The sequence below is a fragment of the Odocoileus virginianus genome, unplaced genomic scaffold, assembly GCF_023699985.2.
Source record: "Odocoileus virginianus isolate 20LAN1187 ecotype Illinois unplaced genomic scaffold, Ovbor_1.2 Unplaced_Contig_28, whole genome shotgun sequence".
NCBI classification, from domain to species: Eukaryota; Metazoa; Chordata; class Mammalia; order Artiodactyla; family Cervidae; genus Odocoileus; species Odocoileus virginianus.
This window is the reverse complement of record NW_027224345.1, coordinates 170,372-195,855: the sequence shown is the minus strand read 5'-3', so window position 1 is coordinate 195,855 and position 25,484 is coordinate 170,372. Positions and strand designations below refer to the sequence as shown.

General features: G+C 42.9%; 1 protein-coding gene across 1 annotated transcript in view; it reads right to left on the bottom strand.

The window, feature by feature from the left end:
• The window catches only part of NHSL2 (NHS like 2), a 312,686-nt gene extending 288,375 nt beyond the window's left edge, over positions 1-24,311 (bottom strand). Inside the window, exon 1 of the mRNA XM_070464547.1 lies at positions 23,831-24,311. Coding sequence (XP_070320648.1) covers positions 23,831-24,110 — 280 coding nt within the window. The 5' untranslated portion in view covers positions 24,111-24,311. The remainder of the gene's footprint in view (positions 1-23,830) is intronic.
• Between the last annotated feature and the right edge of the window lie 1,173 nt (positions 24,312-25,484).

The following is a 25,484-nucleotide window of genomic DNA, read 5'->3' as shown; positions in this document are numbered from 1 at the left end:
CTCATAGCTTGGGAAACCCTTGGGAAAATCCCATTATTTCTCTCTTGAACTACAGTAATACCCTCCTTACTGGCTCTGCTCTTTCTCCAACTGCCTTCAGTCTGTTCTCTGCATAGCAGCCAGAGTGAGAGTTTTGAAATCAGATCAGATCATGTTGCTTCTTTGCTTCATTGGCTTCCTATTGCTTTTAGGATAAAATCTTAGGACTTCTTCCACAGCCCTCCAGACCCCAGGGGACTGGTCATCTTCAGGCAGCTTTTCTTCATCTAGTGCTGCTCTTTCTCTTATTCCCTTAGGCCTCAACACATTCACTTCTTTTTGTGTTTTGTTTGTTCAGTCACTAAGTTGTGTCCAACTATTTGCGACCCCATGGACTGCAGCACGCCAGGCTTCCCTGTCCTTCACCATCTCCCAGAGTTTGCTCAAACTCATGTCATGTTGTGATGCCATCCAACCATCTCATCCTCTGTCGTCCCCTTCTCTCCCTGCCTTCAATCTTTCCCAGCATCAGGGTCTTTTCCAACAAGTCAGCTTTCGCATCAGGTGGCCAAAGTATTAGAGCTTCAGCTTCAGCATCTGTCCTTCCAGTGAATATTCAGGGCTGATTTTCTTTAGGGCTGACTCTTATGATCTCCTTGTAGTCAAAGGGACTCCCAAGAGTCTTCTCCAGCACCACAATTTGAAAACATCAATTCTTCAGCTCAGCCTTCTTTATGGTCCAACTCTCACATCTATACATGACTACTGGAGAAACCATAGCTTTGACAATACAGACCTTTGTTGGCAAAGTGATGTCTCTGCTTTTTAATATGCTGTCTAGGTTTGTCATAGCTTTCCTTCCAAGAGAGCAAATGTCTTTTAATTTCATGGCTGCGGTCACCGTCCACAGTGATTTTGGAGCCCAGGAAAATAAAATCTGTCACTGTTTCCACTTTTTCCCCATTTATTTGCCATGAAGTGATGGGACCAGATGCCATGATCTTAGTTTTTTGAATGTTGAGATTTAAGCCAGCTTTTTCACTCTCCTCTTTCACCCTCATCAAGAGGCTCTTTAGTTCTTCACTTTCTGCCATTAGAGTGGTATTATCTGCATATCTGAGGTTGTTGATGTTTCTCCCAGCAATCTTGATTCCAGTTTGTGAGTCATCCAGCCTGGCATTTCACATGATGTACTCTGAGAAAGTTAAAACAGGGTGACAATATACAGTCTTGTCATACTCCTTTCCCAATTTTGAACCAGTCCGTTGTTCCATGTCCAGTTCTAACTGTTGCTTCTTGACCTGCATACAGGTTTCTCAGGAGACAGGTAAGGTGGTCTGGTATTCCCATCTCTTTAAGAATTTTCCAGTTTGTTGTGATCCACACAGTCAAAGGCTTTAGCATAGTCAATGAAGCAGAAGTAGATGTTTTTCTGGAATTTCCCTTGCTTTTTTCTATGATCCAAAGATGTGCTTCCTTAGAGTTCTTTGAATGCACCATGCACCATCCTGCTATGGAGCCTTTGGATATGGCGTTCTTGCTGCCTGGAAAACTCTTATCAATCCCCCTCCAGCTTCAAGCATCTTCCTACTTGTTTATTCAATACACCAGGAAAGGTTTTCTTGATCTACTGATACTACATCAATTTTTTCTGTTAGTCACTTTCAATTTATTTTGGTGATTATTTGATTAATGTCTGCCTCTTCCACTAGACACTTAGGGACCTGAAGGCAAGAGCTATGCCTATCTTTCCTCACCATGATGTCCCCAAGCACCTGACACAGTGCCTTGCACATAGTAGGTGCTTAGTCAATATTTGTTAAAGGAGTAGATGAATGTGGATATCCTTGACAAATAGTAAAGAGCAGTGCAAAATTAATCAGCCTTGCAGAAATGAACCAACTAATCTTAAAATTAATGTGGAAATCCAAGGGATCCATGAATGAAAACAATCTTGAAAATGAAGAATGAAGCTGGAGGAAAAACACTTCCCAATTTCAAAATTTACTACAAAAGTATAATAATCAAAACTGTGTTACTGGCATAAGGACAACAAATAGATCAATGGAATAGAATTTAGAATACAGAAATAACCCATACATTTATGGTCAACTGGTTTTTGACAAGGATGCCAATACCAATTAATGGGGAAAGACTAATATCTTCAACAAAAGATGCTGGGACAACCAGATATCCACAGGCAAAAGACTGAAATTGGACCATTGCCTCCTCACACCATATACAAAAACTAACTCAAAATGGATCAAAGACCTAAATGTAAGAGTTCAACTACAGAACTCTTAGAAGGAAATATAAATGAATATCTAAGTACCTTTGGATTAGACAACACATTCTTACATATGACACCTAAAGGATAAACAACTAAAGAAAAAATAGGTAAATTGGATGTTACCAAAATTTAAAAAATTTTTGCATCAAAGGACACTATCAAGATAATAAAAAAGGCAACCCACAGAATGGAAGAAAATATTAATAAATCATGTCAGATGAGGGATTAATATCCAGAATACATAAAAAACTACAACTCCAAAACAAAATAGTAACCCAATTCAAAAATGGACAAAGCCTTGAATCAATATTTGTCCAAAAAGATATACAATGGCTACTAAGCACATGAAAAAATGCTCAACATCACTAATCATTAGGGGAAATGCAAATCAAAACCATGATCAAATATCAATCACAACCACCAGGATGACGACAATTTTTTAAAAAATGGACAATAACAAGTACGTAGAGAAATTGGATATAGGGAAATAGCAAGGATATGCAGAAATTAGAATTCTCATACATTGCTGGTAGAAATGTAAAACGGTGCATCCTTTGTGAAAAACAGTATGGCAAGATCTTCAAAGGCTAAACATAGTTACCATAAGACCCAGAAATTCCACTCTTAGATTCAAACCTCAAAGAAATGAAAATATGTGTATACAAAAAGTTTTGAACATGAATATTCACAGAAGCATTATTCATGATAGCCAAAAGATAAAAACCACCCAAATGTCCTTCAATGTGAGTATATAAACAAACTGTGGTAAAGCCATACAATAGACTATTATTCCACCATAAAAAGAAATGAAGCACATATACATGCTATGACACAGATGAGCCTTGAAAACATTAAGCTAAGTGAAAGAAGCCAGACACAAAAGGTCACATATTGTATGACTCCATTTATATGAAATGCCCAAAATAGGTAAATCCATAGAAATGTAAAGTAGATTAGTGTTTACCAGGGCCTGGGAATTGAAAGGTGACAGCTAAGGGAAGCATGATTGTTTGGGGGGTAATGAAAATGTTCTAAAATTAATTGTGGTGGTGGTTGTACAATCCTGTGAATATATTGAAAGTCACTGAATTGAACACTTTAAATGGAGGAATCCTATATAGTATGTGAATTATAGCTCAATAAAGCTGTCCTTCAGAAAAAAAAAAAGGTGTTAACAAGGAAGGTGAGTTCTAAAGATCAAAAATGAGCCAGTCACACTAAGACTCAGAGGATGAATATTCCAGCCTGAAGGAATAGCTAGTGCAAGGATCCTGAGGCATGAATGAGCTTGGTGAAGAACAGAAATGAGGCCAGTCCATTTGCCCGGGTGGCCAGGGTGAAAGTGGTGGGAGCTGAGGTCAGAGATAATGGCAGGACAGATAGCTTTGCAGCTCATGGTAAGAAATGTGGAATCTGCTCTGAGTATGATGAAGAGCCACAAGAGGTTTTGGAGTGGGAAAGTGACATATTTCACTGGCTGAAGCAAGTCACATGGCCACACCTAACTGGAAGCGGAAGTCCTGCTATGTACCCAGAAGAAGGACAGCCAGAACTATCTGGAGAGTAACACTGATGACAACCACCCACTTATGTGTTCACATATACATACAATTTTTTAATATCATTCTTTTTTAAATGTATTTTTAATTTGGGGAAAACACATACAATCTTGAATGTAGTTTCCAGGTGGTCAAGTCTCTTTTCCAAGTCAATTCTTAGAGCAGGATAAAGACCCCACATTGGGTTGGTTCTCCAGCATTTGCTTTGTCTTAGGGCATGGATTCTTACCCTGGGGTCCACAGATCCCCAAGAGTTACACGAAGAGAGTTTAGGAGGTCTGTGAAAAAATTACCACTTTATTTCCACTACCCTCTTGTCGAAATGATGACTATAGGCAACATATCACAGAAGTATAAGCAGTGTCTGTGACTACATCTGTGATAGAAATCACAGAGATTTGTATATCAACCTACAGTTGTTGAAGGAATCTCAAAATTTCACTTACAAAATTACAGTAATTATTAAACCTGCTGTTAGATCTTGTCATTTAAAATGTGTTAGCAAAGAAGCATGTATATTACCATATCACAATTTTAAAAAATATTTTGATAACTGTATTTCAGTATAATTGTTTTCCTTGGTAAGTCTGTCTATTTTATCTAATGCATTTAAAAATAATATTCTGAAAAAGATTAGGACGTCCAATGGGTCGTAGAGGGTGACTCTCCTTTTCCCTACCCTGTCTTCCTCTCAACTTACCCTGTGTTGCCTCCTTGGTAGGTCTGCCAAGGTTCATGTTCAAGTCTTAATCTACAACACTAAAAGAAATGAAATGAGGCAGAAAACTTGAAAGCAAGTTCTTTTTTTCAGTAATAACATGGATTTCTTTTTTGAAAGTTTTTATTGAAGTATAGTTGATTTACAATGCTTCTGATGTACAACAAAGTGATTCATTTATTTATATATAGATATATAATTTTCATATTCATATATATATATTATTTTCAGATTCTTTTCCATTATAGGTTATTACAAGATATTGAATATAGTTCCCTGTGCTATACAGTAGGTCCTTGTTGTTTATCTATTTTATATACAGTAGTGTGTATCTGTTAAACCTGAATTCCCAGTGGAAGCAAGTTCTGAAAATGACTTCTGGGTACTAGGGGAGTAGACTTGGATACTACCGAGTGACGTCTCCAGTAAAAAGCCCAGGCACTGTCATGCATCATCACATGGCAGAAATAGCCTGACAAAGCCAAGCACTTTGCTCCTAGCTTGCTGCGGCTGATCCTTTCACCTTTCTGGGCCTCAGTTTCCCCATCTGGCTATGAAAGTTTGGACTGGATAGTCTTCTTATGGCCTGTCCAGCTATGACAGCCTGAGTTTACATGTTTTTGTATTGTCTGCTTCCATGACATTTCCAGAAAGAAGCTCATTAGCATTAAGTGCCCTCTGACCTTGGCACTAAGTTTGAGGGGCTTCCCAAGGATTCCCTACAATGTAGTAGAGGAGAAAAGGTGCTTTCCCCAACTCCCCAAATGACATCACAGCCTTACCTCCTTGCCTTTGGTCACACAGCTCCCTCTGTCCTTCCTTGTGCCTGTCAAGGACGGAATCCAAAGCCAGGTTTTATGACAAAGCTGTCACTTACTACTCTCTGAAGTTCCTGGGCACCAGGCATGATGTACCAAGTGACTACTTCATGTAAAGATTAAGGAACAAATACAATCAGAGTGTTGGACACTTATCAAAATGATTCTTTATAATGTTTGTGTAAACAATTTCCTATGTGCCGAACTTATAATCTTCATGGTATGCCTATGAAGTAGGTATTATAAAAATGATTCCCAATTTATAGCTTGGGAAACATGCAAAGAGATGTCAGACTAGTTACCTAGGATCATAAAGAAGGCAACTGGCAGAGTGAGGGCTCAAACCTAGGGAGGGTGGTCTCAGGGCCCCTGAACTTAACCACTATGCTAGCATTATCATCTTTCTTCTGCCAGTGCAGACAAATTATAGGTGCAAAGAGATTAGGCCAAGTGGTAGCCTGCCTTCCTCTAGCATGCTTTCTACTGCTCCTGGGTGCTTTTGACCTTCAAGGCAGGCATTTTTGTTTCTTCTTCCTTCTGGTTGAATTTCACAGTCTGAACCCATTGAATCCTCCCCTCTGATCCTGCCCTTTTATGTCTTTTATGCCCATCTGTGTTGTCCAGTTTTATATATATATGTATATCTTAATAACTTTGCTGTACACCTGAAACTAACATGCTATTGTAAATCAACTATACTTCAATAACAAAATAAAATAAAAATTTCTTGATACAACCACTGAGATTATAATTTAATTCACCCCAGAGGTGAAGTGGGCTTCCCAGGTGGCACAGTGGTAAAGAATCTGCCTGTCAATGCAAGAGATGTGAGTTTGATCCCTGGGTTGGAAAGATCCCTGGAGTAGGAAATGGCAACCCACTCCAGTATTCTTGCCTGGAAAATTCCATGGACAGAGGAGCCTGGCGGGCTACAGTCCATGGGGTTGCAGAGTTGGACACGACTGAGCACACACACACACACACACACACACACAGGTGAGGTCCAGACATTGTTTTATATATTTTTAAGTTTTCAAGGTGATTCTAATAAGAAGGCAAGGTTGAGACTGTTCTAAACCAGTGTTTCTTATGCTTGACTTAACACAAAACCCCTCTGGAGCAGGTTTAAAACACACACACAGAGAACATGGAAGCAACCTAGATGTCCATCGACAGATGAATGGATAAAGAAGTTGTGGTACATATACACAATGGAATATTACTCAGTCATAAAAAGGAACACATTTGAGTCAGTTCTAATGAGGTGGATGAACCTAGAGCCTATTATACAGAGTGAAGTAAGTCAGAAAGAGAAAGATAAATATTGTATACTAACACATATATACAGAATCTAGAAAAATGGTACTGAAGAATTTATTTGCAGGGCAGCAGTGGAGAAACAGACATAGAGAATAGACTTATGGACATGGGGAGAGGGGAGGAGAGGGTGAGATGTATGGAGAGAGTAACATGGAAACTTACATTACCATATGTAAAATAGATAGCCAACAGGGAATTTGCTGTATGGCTCAGGAAACTCAAACAGGGGCTCTGTATCAACCTATAGAGGGGTGGGATGGGGTGGGAGATGGGAGGGAGGTTCAAAAGAGAGGGGATATATGTATACCTATGGCTGATTCATGTTGAGGTTTGACAGAAAACAACAAAATTTTGTAAAGCAATTATCCTTCAATTAAAAAATAAATTAAAACACACACACACACATCCAATGCCTAGGCTTCACTCCCAGAGATTCTGATTTAATTGGTCTGGAGTGGGGCTCAGGCATCAATGTTTTTTTCAAAATGTGCTAGATGATTCTAAAGCTCAGCCAAGGTTGAAAACCCAAACCAATATCCATTACTTGACAGAGGATAACTGAAGAGATAAATCATAGTTTATTTACCTTGAAAGCTCCATGAGGACAAAAGAATTTTGTCTGTCTGTTCACTGCTGTATCTCTAGCACAAAAACAGTGCCTGGTACACAACAGATGCTCAATTAATGTTTTTTTTTATTGAATTAATGAATGGTTTATTGGTTTTCATAGGAAAATCAGTGGTAATGTTTCTGGATCTATTCTCATATCTTTGTGTGTGTGCTCAGTCATGTCTGACTTTTTGTGATCCCATGGACTGTAGCCCACCAGGCTCCTCTGTCCATGGGATTTTTCCAGGCAAGAATACTGGAGTAGGTTGCCATTTCCTACTCCAGGGGATCTTCCCAACCCAGGATCGAACCTGTGTCTCTTGTGTCTCCTGCATTGGCAGGTGGATTTTTTTTACCACTGAGCCACCTGGGAAGCCCCTTTCATTTCTTAAATAAAAGTAATAACTCACAAGGCTGTCATGAGGACTGTATGAGACAACATATGTAAAAGTGCTTCATAAATTAGGAAGAAATCCAAAAATGCTAGTTAATTACACAGAAAAGAAAAATCAATTTCCTGTTTTCTCTGCCTGTCTCACTCCTCAAAGTTTAATTCTCCTTTTGGTCCCACCAAATACAGTCCTGCTGAATCTCCTGAGTTCCCCTAGAAAGCCCCCCATTTGATCCTACCCTGACTTGGGCTCTACAACTCTTAAATTACTTCTTCTCTGAGCCTGTTCATTTGACCAGAAAATGGGGATAATAGTGGCAACTATATTATGAAATCACTGTGAGGATAAATGAGTTGATGATTCACATATTGCCAGGCACATAGTAAGCCCTTAACAATAACAATAAAATCGATGGGTTTTTTTTTGTCCAAAGGTTCTTCAATTAAAAAAAAAAACAGGGGGTCACCTCAGTGTAAAAGTAAAGTGGGGTAATCTAGCTGCGCTATCTGTCACTTTCTGGTATCAAGAGCTAATTTGATTGGCCAAATAGAAGTGCAAAAAACATTCTATTAGCTCTCCCTGTTTGGCAGTCAGCAAAGATGTATACAGCACTTACTGGATACCAAGGCACTGGGGGAACACAACTCTTGAGTGGTCTAGTGGGAGAACTAAGCCCGTAAGGAAAAGGTCACATCGCAGGTACCACTTGCTGATCTGGCAGCAGTACATCCTGATTGCAGCTTCAGAGTATTGGTAATGGCAGAAATTACAAAACAGCTAAAGCTAAGCATTAATATAGCAGATTTATTATATAATATAGAAATGTTTAAAGAAAAGGAAACAGGTTTTAGTCTCCTTGATGAGTTATGGGGAGTTCTTTATGTAGTCTGAATAACTCCTTGGCAGATATATGATTTATATTATATAAACATTCTTAAATGATACATTAATTTGAAAGGGGCTATAAAAGGGTGGATGTATTACCATAACTTTTTCTTACAAAGCAAAAATGAAACATTCATAAGGAAAAATATTAAGAAGAATATACATCAGAATGTAGTCAATTATTGTATCTGGTTGATACCAAGAATTTTTGTTTTATTATTTTTTTCTTTATGCTTTCTATACTTCCATCTTTTCTGCATCAAATAAGTATATTTTTTATAATTAGGGAAATTATCATTAAAGTTATTACTGGTATTAAAAGTAGAGTCCTAGGAAAAAAAGAGAGAAATACAAACACCTATCTCCTACTACGCCACTTAGTCAATTCAGTAAACATTTGCAGTGTGCCTACTTCCAGACTAGATGCTGGGGAAAGAGGGATGAGTCGGCCAGTGTCCTTGTTCTCAAGAATGACAATACATAATATTTTGGGGTGATTTTTTTGCTTGTGAAGCCTTTCCCAAATAGGATTTTATTTGATCCTCCCGAAAAAAAGTAAACAGACTCGACACTGAAATTACTTGCATTAGAAAATACTGAAATTGGGCATTATCCCTTGGCAAAATGAGCAAAATTAGCCAAGTTCATAACCAGGGCCTCTTTCTACCTCTAAAGGCATGTCACTAGCCCACAACCATATAATATAACTCTGATTTCCCTTAGGGTGGAGGAAACCCTTCAAACTCACCTGAGGCCTCAGTAGTTTTATCTTATTTCCAAAGCCCCACAACCTTTAAAATAGGCTTTTACTCTTCCCAGGAGAGGATGCTAACTTCTGGCTTCCAGTTCATCTTGGGGCCAGGAATGGCCAGGCTGTTCTTCCAAGTTTCAAAGAAAAGGGTTATGTTACTTTCAAAAGGTGGTAAAGGAAAGGAAATAAAAATGAATTCAAGAGGTTTCAGTACATAGTAGGCAGTCTCTGCCTCAACCATCTTCTTCCAGCCTGGGCCACATGGAGGAACCAAGGTTGCAAAAGTAAACAAAGCACAGCAGAAATATAGCAGAATCAGAGAAGGTTGTAACAAGGAGGGACTGTCTGGATGTATGAATAGACGTTTTCAGGAAGACAAGAGAGAAAAAGGCTATGGAAGGTTTCCTTGCCTCTGCTCTATGCTTTTCACCTAATACCCAGTAGCCTGCAGTGAGGTTATCTCCCTCCCCACTGTCCTCCCAACTAAATATCAAGACTCAATGGCAAAAGGTAAGTCTAATCTATTCACTGTCACCAGTACTTGGCAGAGGGCCTGGCACAATCTTAGTACAATGAGCTAGGTAGGAATTAGCCCTTGAAGCCAGCTCTAAATCACCCTATTGGTGATAAATTGCTTTCTTTTGTTAAAGAATATGAAAATTAAAGGTGAAAAATAGCTCAACTCTACCCAAACTCACCATTTCAAAACACATTTAAACCAAACACAGCCAAGTTTTAAAACAGATATTGAAGAAATGCCGTCTATATTTTCCCATCTAGAACCCAGAAGCAACAAGTCCTCACAACGAACAATCACCCTGAGTGTTGTTCATCATAGAAAGTAGACATTTAGTCTGGAGCCTCAGGCAGGAGCAGCACAGCCCCCACTAACAGCAGACAGCAGCCCGTGCATCTGGAGGGGAGACGTTTTGTCACCATAAAGAGAAGCTCTGCCAAGCAGGATGCAGCATGGGTGGAGCTGGCAGCAGATGGAGTGAGTTAAAGAGGATGGGGGTTAGGAGGGGGAGTTCTATAAATTTCTCAAGAACAGGATTTAGCTCTCACATGTATCTGTATGCCTGATGCCTGGCCTGGTCCCAGGCACCACAGAACCACCTGTGCTCTTGTGCAAGTTGTATTCCTACAAGGGCACCCTGCCAAGGGATCTCAAGTTGGGGACAAAATTCAAGTCAAACCCAATGCCCTGTCAGACTGCACATGGATTTTAATTATTAATTTCAAAATTGGTCCACCCAGAGGATGCTCTATTTTTAAATAGCTATGACCAGATCAAGTGATCTTTTCTAATTGCTATGCTCAAAGAATGTGCTTTTGTCTAAAGGTTCCACCAAAAGGGGTGGGTTTTCCTCAATGATCCATCCAGAGGTGGCACCCTTTTTGTCACCCCTCTACCTGGAGGGGACACCTATGTGCCATATATATATGTATGCTACCAGCTCCCACTGGCATCTAACAGCAGTTCAATACATGCTAACTGGAATGGAAGGACTCCTCATCTTCACTGGCTCTTCCACCCACCACCTCCTCCTCACGTGCAACAGATAGTTTTGAAACTACAGGCACAAAGTATAAAGCCTCTGTGTGAGTCAATAACATTTGTTTCCTAAAGCTACCACTTTCCGTAATTTGGAATTACGGGGGGAAAAGATTTCGTCATGCTGTTTCACGATGGGGAGTAAACTTATGTAACTCATTATTTCAAAAAGTGAAACAGGTTATAAATTGGAATACAGTGAAACTTTGCTATCCAGAAGCCCCAAGTCTCTCTCAAGAGCAGTTTCCCAGGAGTTTTACTCTTCCACTCCCCCCCCCCCAACTTTTTCATACTGAATCATTCCTTTAATTTGCATCATTTTAAGTGGAAGTTTTCCTGAAAACTTTTCCTCATTCTTCTTAAACAGATTCCTCTGAAGATACTGTGGCCTCTTCTCAATGCCTTGTTTGTCATAATCAGCATCAGCTATTGCTGGGGACACAAATTAGAGGTGATGCCTTTAGTATCTCTCCCCTCTGATCACAGCAGAGAGAGGGGACACTAAAAGTGCCCCCCCCATAGTTTTCTCCTCTCACTTGTCATCCTTGTCCCAGCATCTCTCAGGGGCTGATGATAGGGTCACCTAAATGGATGTCTCAGGATCTCAGAACACAGGAGAAGTTCTCTACTTCAAGCCACAGGAGAAATTCTCTACTTGAAGCCAGTGCAACCACTGACCCTGAAGACCTCTTTGGACCAGTCCACTTCCTTTCTCTGGGCAACTGCTGGCCTAGATCCACATTCTAAAACTATCCTATTGGGATCGTGGAAGGGATAAAAAGAGAAATACTTTTTCTTCTAAATTGCATTTGTTGGAGTAAATACGGGTTTAAAAATACTAAACACATGGGACTTTCCTGGTGGTACAGTGGTTAAGATTCTGTGCTGCCAGTTCAGGGGACCCATGTTCAATCCTTGGTCAGGGAACTAAGATCCCACATGCCCTGCAGTGAGGTGAAATGAAAAAAAAGTTAAAAATACTAAACACAACAATCTATACAGTTGTTTTCACTATTATGCTCTAATAATCTACCTGCATGAAATGGTGCATCATATAAGAGACTTCTGGAAAGCATGAAGTCCAATCTAGACATTGATTCAGAGGTAACCATTTCAATTTCTATTTATGATTTCTGGCACAGCCTAATTTGGAACACTAAATATTACAAAGTAGAAGTTTCCTTCCTTTTCCCTGTACTCCAGCAACCCTCTGCATAGTGGAATTTTAATATTCTTTTGCAAAGACAGGCAAGTTGAGGTTGACTTGATGTAGGGATCCAACCCAGTAACATCAAGAGTGATACTAAATAGCTATGATGTAAGAAAACAAAAATACTATTCTCAGGCTTCCCTGGTGGTCCAGTGGTTGAGAGTCTGCCTGCCAATGCAGGGGACACAAGTTCAATCCCTGGTCCTGGAAGATTCCACATGCCTCGGATAACTAAGCCCATGAACCACAATTACTGAGCCCATGCTCTGCAACTACTGAAGCCCCGGCTCCTAGAGCCCATGCTCCATAAGAGAAACCACTGCAATGAGAAGCCTGCGCACCACAGTGAAAGAGAAGCCTTTGCTTGCCACAATTGGAGAAGGCCCTCACCCAGCAACAAAGACCCAGTGCTGCCATAAATTAATTAAATAAATAAACAAATCTTTAAAATATCCTATTCTCATCTAGAAGGTCAATAGTTGTTAAGGACATGTTATAATCCAAAAATGTAAAATTAAAGATGCTTAACTTTGCCTTAACATATACTTACTCTTTTTATTAATAAAACTAACTGGCTTCATTTTTCTAATTTCCTCTGTTGTCTAATAAAGTTAAAAAGTGTATTATCCAATTTTTAGGAGTTAAATACTTTATTCATACAGAAGACCAGTTGGTCTACAAGTCCATGCCCTAGAGTGGTGCTGCCCAATATGGAAGCCATGCTCCACATAGCACTATGGAGCATTTGAAAGGTAGCTAGACTGAACTGAGATGTTCTATAAGTGCAAAATTCATATCAGTTTTGAAGACCTAGTACAAAAGAATAATATAAGATACCTCATTAATCATTTTAATAATGATTGCATGGCAAAATGATACTATTTTGGATACACTGGGTTAAATAAAATGCATTATTAAAAATTTTTTGAAGTGTATTATCTAACTTGGTATTATTACTGCTTACAATGAGTTCATCCATGAGGTCATTTTTGTCACTTACTTTAATATAAGCCTGTATTATAGTTCATGCTCATTATCCACCAATACATTGTAATTTTTCAAACTCTGGACGGTCCCTTCCAGTTTTAACCATCTTTACCACAACAGTGGTTCTCACCATGTCTGCACATTAGAATCACCTGGGGATCTTTTAAAAATCCTGGTTCCTGGGCCTCATCTCCCAGAAATTCTGGTTTTATTGGTATGAGGTATAGCCACGCATGGTATTAGTAACTTTTTAAAGCTCTCCAAGTAATTCAGCTAGGGTCTATGTTTTTGGCTGTAGTTTTAAAAGTGAAAAATGCAACCAGACAAGTAGTGTGAAGGATTCTACTCAGGGAGATGACTGAATTGCCTGGTGATCTGGGCATGCTGCAGACAGTCCCAAGGTATGCCCATGACCTTGAGGCTGTATGGCTTCAAGATCAGGGCTTACTGGCTCTAATTCCATGCTGGTGAGAAATAGATCCTCAGGCAAGTTGCCAAATACGTCACTGAAATATCCTGAGGCCCCAGAAGTTTTTGTGAGAAGAAGGTGGCTCTTCACCCATAAATCAAGCTGGTTCTGTAAAACTGGTGAGCCGAGCCAGAAGCCACGAAGCCGTCCTGAGGGAAGAGGTGACCAGGGAGCAAGCTGGACATTTAGACAAGGGCTCTGCCCCGAGGAAGGGGATGCTGTCTAGTTGTGTGACCTGTGTCCGTCCTCTGCTGCTTCATTAAAGCTTCTTCTTGGCATCCCAGCCTGGCAGGTCCTTGTGGTCAGCCAGCACCACATATCCATGATAATAAACATCTCAGATCTGCCAAGACTCTCAGTGGTGCCTCAGCTTCAGTTCCAAAGACTGTTTTCCCCCTTGGTTGGTGATGCAGTGAACAGATGTCAGTGGGGGAGAATGAAGGGAGAAGTCAAAGGAAAGGAAAATCCTTGGGAGAGATGAGCTGACAGCTTCAAAAGCTAGATGCTGCTCCCCCATGAGCACACAGGCAGGCATTCTTTACATATTCTGCACAAGGGAGGAACGGCTGCAAATTGGAGCTGTCTAGGAAACATTCTTATTATAACTTCATCTTGACAGTATCCTTATCCAGGGATTTCAAAAGGTTTTGCGGAATTTCATCTTAGTATTTAGTGATTGTGTGCGGGATTGTGGCATATGGGCCCAGCATTTTCCACATATTATTCTGGATCTTCACGACAGCCTTCTAAACTGGGGAGCATTGACCTCCTTTTACAGATGAGGGACTGTGGTTCTGAGACACTCAAATTAGCTTAATAATATAAGTGCTGGGCAAGTCAGTCTTAAATCTACAGGTGCTACTTTCAAATCCCAAGATCCTTTTCCTTAAGACGTCATTCATTGTCATTAAAAGTAATCCATGTTCACTTAGGAAATTTCAAAATATACAGAAAGGTACGAGAAAAAAAATCCACCCACTCCCATAATCTCAACCATTGCTATCTTTGCTATCATTTACTATTGTTGTTATCATCCTGAGATAACCACTGTTAACATTTTGGCAATACCCCTCCAGTTTCTTTTTTATATGTGTGCTTTATTTTGGATATTATTATCCTTGGAGAAGGGATAATATCCTACATGCAATTTAATACCCTGGTTTTTCACTTAGCATTATTTTGCACATTTCCACATATCCTCATATGTTTATTTTGAGCACTATTTTTCTTAGTTGTCTAGTTTTCTACCACATCGACCTGTCAACATTTATAGAACCACACCCATATCATTAAGTTGTTTTCATTTGGGGGTTAATATAAATAACTAAAAGATGCAGTGAGGATCTACAAACATTTTCCCCACAATATCTGATCATTTCTTTAAGCATAAGTTCTTAGAAATGGAATTACTGGGTCTGGGGCGATAAAAGCATATAATGACACTACTGGAATTGCTGAAAACTGTGATGCACGGCCTCCTGTGAGAGCAGAGAATGCCCAAGATCTGCTGGTGGAGAAGACCTCACTCCCCTTAGGGCCTGCTGGTTGGGGAAAACAACATGAGTTTGACTATTTCGCAGATACAGGGAATCAGACTATAAATTGCCAAGCAGTTAATTACACTGTTCTCAGAAGCAAATGATTCCACTTAAAATAAAAACAGCTGAATCACTTTTAAAACTCATCTCCTCTTTGAATCCATTTTCCAAAGGAAAAAATATTTTTCTGATTTTCCCCTAGATGAATTACAGACCACTCTTAAGAATCTAGAAAGAATTTAGAAAGAAAAAAAAAATATAGTGAAACCTCAAATGTCCCCACTCACAAAAAAGCAGGGGCATGAATAATATATTTTGCTCTGGAATGCACCTGGATCCACACAGCTGGGGACATAACAAGCAGGTAGATTCTTGCTTTCTCTCCCTCTTTCTATCTCACTGTGGCATGGGGTGCGTCCTGGCTTGGATGTCTTAGGGGGAACCAGGACTTGGCTCTGCAAAGCAGGGAAGGGCCAAGGTCGCTCAGGTCTCATCTGCCCAAGGATAATGAAAACTTGAACGTAGATCAAGAAAATCTGCAGTTCCTATTACAACTGTGTTTGAATCTTTCTAAGGACGCTCCAGTATCCAGCTTCTTGGTCAGCAAGCAGGGTGTTAGTGCCTCCCCAACCCACCTCCACCCTGAGGGCTCACTCTGAGTCAGGAGGTGCCTTGTACCCTCTCCTCCGGAATCACTTGAGTTAGTTCCTCCCCCACACTAGCCCTCTCACATATCCAGGGCCTCACACAGGCTACCTCCTGAGCCAGGAATTCCCTCCCCCTCCTTCTTCAATTGGCCAGCTCCGGATCATCCTTCAGAACTCACACAGCCTTCCCGATCCAAGCCTCTGAGGTGAATTAGGTGAGCTTCCTTCACCTTCCCGCGACCCGACCCCCGGGCTTGCCTCTGATTGGGCAGTATGATGAGTCCAGGCTTTCCTTGATGGACCATGGGGCTGCACTCTAACTTGGCTCTATATCCTCAGAGACCAGCACAGGGCCAGACCCAGAGTCAGGTGCTCAATACATGTGTGATGGTTAGAAACAAGGAAGGAATTAAACTTAATAGCTATTTATTAAGTGCCAAGCACTATTTTAGGGACTGAAATAGGGCAGTAAAAACAGAGCAAAATCTCCACCCTAAAGATGCTTACTTTCTATTGAGGAGCTTACAGTTTAGAAAGAGAGGGAGGGACAGCAGGAATGGAGGACGGATAGACAGAGGTTGTTCAAACCTCCCAAGTTAAAGGACTGAGCCTAGTGGTCTTATACACAATCAGACCCAGTGCCTCACATACAAAGCACCTTGTTGCAAGCCTCCTTGTGGAAACACAGTCAGCACATTTCCTGTTTGTGGCATTATTGACATAGTCTTGTCTATTAAGATACTGCCATCCAATGGAGGTTCCTCAAAACATTAAAAATAGAACTACCATATGAAAGATCATTACAGTATACTAACACATATATATGGAATTTAGAAAGATGGTAACGATAACCCTATATGCAAAAAAAGAAAAAGAGACTCAGATGTATAGAACAGACTTGTGGACTCTGTGGGAGAAGGCGAGGGTGGGATGTTTCAAGAGAACAGCATCGAAACATGTATATCTAGGGTGAAACAGATCACCAGCCCAGGTTGGATGCATGAGACAAGTGCTCGGGCCTGGTGCACTGGGAAGACCCAGAGGGATCGGGTGGAGAGGGAAGTGGGAGGGGGGACCGGGATGGGGAATACATGTAAATCCATGGCTAATTCATTTCAATGTATGACAAAAACCACTGCAATGCTGTAAAGTAATTAGCCTCCAACTAATAAAAATAAATGGAAAAGAAAAAAAAAAAGAACTACCATATGACCCAGCAATTCCACTTCTGGGTATTTATCCAAAGAGAATATTATGCTTAATGAAATAAGTCATACAGAGAAAGACAAATATCAGACGACTTTAGTTATATGTGGAATCTAAAAAACAAAACAAATGAACAAACATAACAAAACAGAAACAGAGTCAGAGATACAGAGAACAAACAGGTGGTTGCCAGCAGGGAGCAGGTGGGGGGATGAGTGAAATAGATGAGGGAGATTAAGAGGTACCAACTTCCAGTTACAAAATAAAGGAATCATAGGGATAAAATGTACAGTGTGGGAAATAGAGTCAATAATAATGCAATATCTTTTTTTGTGTGGTGACAGATAGTAACTAGACTTACCAAGGGATCAATTTGTAAGGTATAGAAAAATGGAATCACTATATTGTGCATCAGGAAATAATACAGTGCTGTAGTCAATTATACTTCAAAAAACATACAAATAAACACAGAAAAAAAGAGATCAGATTTGTGGTTACCAGAGGAGATGGGGTGAGAGGAGGGAGAACTGGATGAAGGTGGTCTATAGGTACCAACTTCCAATTATAAGTACTAGAGTTGTAACATATAACTAGCACTGCTGTGTGTTATATCTGAAAGTTAAGAGAGTAAATCCTAAGAGCTCTCATCACAAGGAAAAAATACTTTTTTCTTTAATTTTGTATCTACATGATACGATGAATGTTCACTAAACATTATACTACTCATTATATGATGTATGTAAGTCAAATAATTATCCTGTCCACCTAAACTTATGCAGTGCTATATGTCAATTATATTTCAGTAAAACTGAAAGGAAAGTAAATAAATAACGTGGAAGAAAAGATACTGCCATCCAGCCATCTATAACTTGAAAACTTCAGTGAGGGCTTATCTGAGTGAAATCATGGAATTCTCCAGAGCAGGAAAGAGCTGACAGCTTGAACCAGGAAGGTTAGGTCAGCGCTTCCCAAAGGAGGGTAGAAGCCTCTAGGAGGCCATCCAGATAACTCTAGAGGAGTTATCACAAGATGTCTATGAGTCTGCAGATCTACCAAGTATTATTCATCTACTGAATAAGCACTATTCTGCCTGTGTATGATCATCAATTTTAAATCTACAAATTCATGTAAAAGCATTGCTGAATTCACAGTAGCACTCTATCAATTTTTTTTTTTTTACCATGTGCTTAGTCGCTCAGTTGTGTCCAACTCTTTTGCGACCCCATGGATGCAGCCCCAGGCTCCTCTGTCCATGGGGATTCTCCAGGCAAGAATACTGGAGCGGGTTGCCATGCCCTTACCATAGGGAATTCTAAAACTCCAAATTCCATCCTTGGATCCCAAACCAGATTGAATGGAAAATCCTATGGTGTGTTAACTGGGGTCCAGATTCTGGTTATCTGCTCTCCTTGACCTAGAGGAGAACACTGGGTACCCAGGCATCCTGTGCTGATATGCTGGCAAACAAGATGATATTTATCGCTGAAATTTAGAGCTCTCTGAAGGGACAGACTCGGTCTCATTTATCTGTGGGTCTCTAAAACCCAGCACAAGGGTGAGTGGTGGGTGAAGGAAACAGTACCCAAAGTGGTGCCCTTTCTTCAAAGCTAGAAAGTAATGATCTGAATAAAAGGTGATTTGAGTCCCTCAGAAAGAGTATATAGAGCAGCAAAGCTAGTAAACCTGTTAAGCTACTCAAGCTTTGAAGAAGAATAAATTCATACTTTAGAAACATGTATGTTAAACATATTTTTGGTAATAATTTTATTTTCTCATTCCCCTAGGCTTTTAATAAAAGCACCTTTGGAAATGCCAACTAGACTCTGCTGTAATAACAGAAAATAGGATGTGGGTGTGCAATGAGGAGTGTCCACAGTTGGATCAAAAGCTATTGGGGAAAACAGAAGATATAGAGATGATAGAAGGATTGTGAAGGAAAGATTCAGTGGAAAGGTGACCTTCAGAGGACAGTGTCAGGTCACTGGCCCAGCCATCCCTTCCCAACTAAAGATCCTTTTTCCAAGGCTATTTCCTACTGAACACTTCAAGAAGACTGTTTTAGCAAGGGATCCTGTTGCCTCACATCTATTCTTTACATGATGCAAGGCTGATCTTCCTTTCTCCCCTCTGCCTCCATCTCACCCCCCAAGCCCCAAATGTAGAAACCCCAGGAGGCCTGTTCTCTAGATCATCCCTCAGTTCCCAAAGGTAGCAGGAGCTATTCCTCATCCTAAACTAGTTTCAGCTAGAAAAAAATGCCATGGCAGTGACTCTCAATGAACAGCTGATTTTGAACTTAGCATCCTTGCAGAAGGCAGAGCACTGGTTTGGACGGCAGAAGCCCTGGCTTCTAGATCAAGGCCTCCTGCCACTGACCTGCACTGTGACCTAAGCAGTGCCACATTCCCCAAGAGGCAGATTATGTCCATGCTTAGAGCACCAACAACAGGAGTACAAAAGAGAGAGAGAATGAAAGAATCTAATAAGAAGCTATTTTATTTTCAACATACAAGTGGAGCTCTGAGTAATCCTTTAAAATAAGATTTTATTTGCAGGTTTAGTACTGTTTTCATTTGGAATTAGGTATGAAGAGGCACTATGATCTTTCCAGCACTTAAAACTACAAAAGATCCTGATCCATCTGGGTGCCTTTAGATAAGTCCCTGCCCTTTCCTGAGAAGAAAATACAGAAGTATTATGGTGCCCATAATGGTTAATGACCAATTTGTTAGTGCCACATAGTATAAACTCCACTCTACCCAAGCCAGAGAAATACAGGGACAAATGATGCAACTTCACCACCCTTCTCCTGTCACCTAATCAACTCCATAAAGATAAAAATTGAGCCCAAGAGCCATAACTTGAATCCTCTCCTATTACTCTACTCTTTCATCATTCTGATGCTTTTATCGCTTTAGCTGTTCATGTGTCTAAAAAAAAGGAAAAGATTAAATTTCTTGTTTCTAAAGTGGAGGAAATTCTAGTGGACATTTTGGTGTCCAAATTTCCAGAGAAGATGTTTTCAACACATGGAAATACCATGAAGCAGGAATTTCACAGTCTTTATTTAAAAGAAAATAGGCTTGCTCCCCCTCCCCATCCTGTCAAACCAACTGTCCCAACAGTCTCTGGGGCTGAAAGATAGGAGAGAGACAAAAGTAAGACCTGGTAGAGTGCCTTTTCCAAGTCCCCCAAGTTCTCTCTGCTCCATCCAACTCAAGCAGGCCATATCCCCTCTCCAGCAGCCATGATGGTCAGATTCAGGGTCTAACACACCTTATCTAACGGTAAACTGACTGCAGTCTAGAGGTTCAGTTTTCATTTTTCATCTCTATGTAGATTTACAACAGTCTCTGCTCATGCTGGAATTATGGTTTAAACATAAATAAACCAGCTGTCCTTTCTGATTTGCAGCCAGAGTTGCCACAAAGTTGGAAAATCATGAGGCAGGAATTTTACATAAAGGTGAAGAGAGAGTTTCCACCATTGACCCAACTGGCTGTATTCAAGCCAAAATCATTGCAAGAAGGAACAGAGCATCTTTCCCACAACAAGTTCATGGGCTAATGTAACAAGATACCTACCCAGTGTTATTAAACATACCTAGTGTTGTCCTGTGCTTCAGTGACTTCCTTGCTTGCACAAGAGATATTATACCTCCAGGCCAATGGCCTGATTGCTTTTGTAATTATCATCAAAGCACCTACATACATTAAATAGATCTCTGAGGGAGAAACTGGAAAGCACGGATTGACTCAGCACATGGCAGAAGACATGGAGCTATATGCCTGGCTCTGACCCAGTGGCTTCCCACTGGCTTTGACCATGCCATTCTTGAGATGAAGAGCACAAAGTCCAGGACATGAATGCAATAAAGAGGGTCACATTCAAAGCCAGATGTGAGGAAAAATACAAGTTATAGGCAGGGTAATGCCAAGGGTGCAGCAACAGCGACAGATCTACAACCAGAGGAACCTGGTGCAGTCCTGTAGCACATCCTCTCCTCCTTTCAAACCCCATCCCCCAGTTACAAGAGCTTCTGGGGCAGTTCCAAAGGGGTTCAAGTTACCAAAGAAAAGCCTTCAGTGGGGGAGAGGGTGTTGCCAGGCAACCAACCAGTCCAGTCCAGTCCCACCCTTGTAACCTTGAAGATGGTGGGGGCGTGACCCTTGACTGTGGAGAGGAACACCTTGGACTCCTTTAGCATCAACTTTCTCCTCCTCTTACCTTTCTCCCTCTCCTCTCCCTGTTCTCCCCTATCTGGCCTCCCTGCCCGGCTCAGCCTGTGGTCTGATCTCCACAAGCCTGAAGGTTATGGGCCAGCCTGACTTGTCATTACTCAGTCTGGAGGTGGCAGCCAAACTGTCCCCGCAGGGAGGCTACAAGCTGCTGGCCTGTCAGGTGTCATTCGCTCTGGCCACGTTGCTTCCAAACTTTCCTTCCCCATTCTTTCCTGACCTCATGGCCAAAAAAATAGCTAGAGCAAGAATTTGGGGGAAATCCAGCCTGATGGAGGACATATAGGGTAAAATGTTGACTGGGAGCACCCACCACCAGCAAAATGGTCAGTAATGGAGTAGGAGTGCCAGGAGGAAAAGAAACAGGGAAGAAGAAAAGGGCAAGTCCTGACAACAATGGGGGGAAAAGCATTTTTAGTTGGGGTCAAAATATATAATATACATCTGCTGAACACTTTATTGAAGCTTATGTCCGAGCAACATGGGGGGTGGCCAGATGGTGCACTGATTATGCTCCCCAACGCCCCCTGCATTTGACACTTGTGCTCAGATCATTGCTGAGAAGGCCTAATTTAAGTTCTGCGCAATCAAAGCTCCTGAAAAGTGTGCAGTGGGAACCTCAAGGGGAGTCTAGAGTAGGGCATTAGACCAGAAAATGGAAAACCAGGACTTCTTGCCAAATCAATGTAGCTGTCTTCCATTTATACAGCTGCTGCTGCTGCTAAGTCGCTTCAGTCGTGTCCAACTCTGTGCGACCCCATAGATAGCAGCCCACCAGGCTCCGCCATCCCTGGGATTCTCCAGGCAAGAATACTGGAGTGGGCTGCCATTTCCTTCTCCACCATTTATACAGCAGGCCCCCTCAATGTCTCTGAGCTTGGAGACAGGTACACTCTCAAAGGCAAGCAGCTGCCCCAAAGATAAGAGATAGCTACTCTCTCAGCTCTTACAAATTTCAAGGAAGCCAACCCAATGCAATTTTTCTGAAGAAATTGCTCCCTTCCTTTAAAATATCTTCATTGCATAAAGCCATCTCTTTCTAACCCAGCAGGTCACTGGCCCAAAGGCAACTTGGTGAAGCCATTCCTTCCCTCACACGGAAAGGGCTCTCAGACAGAAAGGTACAAGTTGGAAAAACAGAGCTTCCTCACTGTCCTTAACTCACCCTGATGCACTCATTAGGTGGCTCTCTGCAGGCCAGGTGGGCATTTTGAAAATGACTCCCCAAACTGACTTCTCAAATTTCTCCTAGGCTAATCTTGGTAGTCAGTGGGATCCCAGAAAAAAATCAACAGTGACCTTCTTACCCTCTCTCGTAAGTGAAAATTAACCAGACCTAAGGCTCCAGCTTTCCTGCTCCCCTGCCCAGCAAAGGTTTCTGGTCCCCTGTCTACATTCCATCTGGCAGTCCACCTTCCTTTCCCCACAGGACCCAGTCACCTCCACCATCTACCTCAGAGGCCAGAGAGTTTTTGGAAGAGGGGTGCCAGGGCCTGAGACTCCTATGGAAGGGGTGGGATCGAGGTGAGGTCTGAAATGGAAAGGGGTTGACTCAGACACTTCTTTCCTAAAGCAGCTGCAATCACAAGTCAGTCAGTAGCCATTCTGCCCCCATCTGAAACTTCTTTCCACCTTGCTCCTTCTCTCTCCTAACTTTCTGGTGCTGTCAATTGGCCCTGGTACCTGGCATGCCCCTGCTGAGGTCAACATTTCCAGCACATTCAATTCCCTTGCTTTCACCAAAAGTCTCACACTCTAAAGGATCACTGCATTTCCACGGACAGAGGATTCCCCATTTAAAGTGTTTCAAAATAGTAAAGCACAAGGGCCCGCATTACCCTCTTGCCCTCTGATGGGCCCTGTGTGCTCAGTGAGAGCACCACCGAGTTTCTCAGGCATGGCTGATTTCAAAAGGGATCACAAAACTGATGACAGTTGCTTTAAACGGTTCCTCCAAGCAAGTCTGTGCAACCGAACCCTAGGGGTAAGGGGTCAGAGAAGCCGGCTGCGAGGGGTAGTCTCCCCTCCTCGCCACCCTCTCCAGCCTCTCCTGGAGCACCAGCCCTATTTCGCGGAAAGGAGCGGGCGGGCTCTCAGACTTTTCTCGGAGCGAGAGCGGCGATCACGCTCCAGCGCGAAGTTGTACAGGTTTGAAGTCGGTAGGCACCGCTGGCAGGGCTCCTACCGCCGCGTAGGTGGCGGGCGGCTCCGGCGCGCTTTCCGAGTGGCCAAGTTCCTAGACTGGAGCAAAGACGCCAGCGGCGCGGCCATTTAGTTCCCGACGCCGCGAAGACGAGTACGCCTCGGGCCTGGGGGCGGCGCCGAAGCGGTCGGGACTCAGCGGCTCCCGGGGACCCTCGCAGTTCCCCCGCCTTCCTTCCCCAAATCCCCAGAAGGTGGCCGCCAGTCCTAAGGTGGGGAACCCCTAGGACACATGGCCACTCGGGACGGCACGACCGGATCCAGGGGCAGGAAGTTCCAGCCAGAATGCGGCGAGCGTGGAGTCAGGGAAATGGGATCTCCTCGCTCCGGGAGGGGAAGGGAGGGAAGGGCCGAGGAGGGGTGGGGAGGGTGGGGGAGGGGTGGACGCAGAGCGGGCGCGTGCTGGCGCCCCCAGAGGCGGGGTGCAAGCGGGGCCGCCGGCCCTGGCGCGGCTTACCTAACTCTTCCTCGTGGTCCTCCCGGCCGAGCAGGCGGTAGGGAAGGCGGCGGCGGAGGCGCACGGTGCGGCGGAACAGACTGTCGGTGCGGCGCCCCAGGGCCAGCAGGTGCCCCTCGAGGTCCTCGAGCAGAGCCAACGAGTGGCCGCAGAGGTCGGCGAGCTGCCGGAGCACGCTGAGCGAGGCCAGGTGGCTCACGTCGCGGAGCTCGGTCAGCGGCTGCGGCGGGTTTCGCGGGCACAGGCGCTGGGGCACCACCGTGCGCCTGTAGAACGGCATCCCGGGCGTGGGCGCGGGGGATCAGGCTGGCGGCGCGGCCGGCTCGCCCCGAACGGCGACCCTGACCCGAGCGCCCCTGAGCAGCGGCCCCAGCTCCGGGTGAAGCAGGCCCCTGGGCGCGGGCTGGCGAGCGGGCGGGTTCCCAGCCTGGAGCGCCGACTCCCCCCAGGGCTGCACACTCGCTGGAGCCACCAGTCTCTCTGACTCTGGTTCGCTGGGCTCCTCCTCCTCCTCCCCGCCTTTCTCCACCTCCTCTTCCCTCACTCTGCTACTTCGGGATCCCCCCACCCACTTTTTCTTTCTTTCTTTCTTTCTTTTTTTTTTTTTGTGGTCAGAGATTCACAGATTAACGCTTGATCCGGGAGAGGAGGGAAAGGGAAGTGGGAGTAAAAAAGATCGAGCTGGAGAGTGAAAGAAGGAATGTCTGAGAGAGTGGGGTGTGTGTATGATGTCCGTTCGGTGTTGTGTGCCCACGTCCTCCTGTTGTAGCTCCAGCCCCAGTACTTATAGTTAAATTTCTTTTCTTCGTCAGTGTGTATGCTTTACACTTTTTCTTCGGAAATAATAGAAATTCAAGCGCACCCGTGCCTACAGCAGCTAGTAACCAGCGGAGACCCGCCGAATAGTCTGACCTCATTCCTCTAGATTCCCTTTCCCAAACATGTACTCAGTGCCACACACAGACTAGACGACTAGACTGTGAGCACAGGCTTTTACCGCCCAGGAGCTTGGAAAGGAGCGGGGAAAGAACCAAATATCTTACTCGACTGTTCAGGAGGGCAGAGTTTCTGGGGAGTCCCGGACTACTATTAAGGCTCTGGAATGAATGAGTGAGTGAATGAAAGAATGAATGAATGAAAACAAACCCATTCTCTGGAACAGCAGATTCCGTCCAGATAGAGGGACACAGATCCATATTTTAAGCAAAAAAAAAAAAAAAAAAAAAAAAAAAAAAAGGCCCCAGGGCCCCTTCTTCCTGTTAAGGTCTCTGGGCTGAGACGACCTCTATCTCTGGCCTCACTGCACTCCTAGGATGCCCATTGAGGAGGTGGTATAGGAGCCGGGGTGTGCTTTCAGTATTGGCAACCCTGTGGTCATGTCCTGATTTCTGTCCATTCTAGAAGGTAGAAGAGTGGGGGATAGTGGCATCCTCAGAAAATCAGAATCCCTAAGTGTGCATATGTCCTTGTGCACTTGGGCAGTTTCCACTCAGAACATTTATTTTCAACACACCCAGTCTCCCATCTGATTCTCCTCTCACTTCTTGGACTTTGGTGTGGTTCCACTTCTTCCTTCTGGTAATTCTCTCCTCATCTTTCCTCCTAAAAAATGTTCCCATTCTTATAATCCCTTATAGTCTTTTAGTAAAGCACC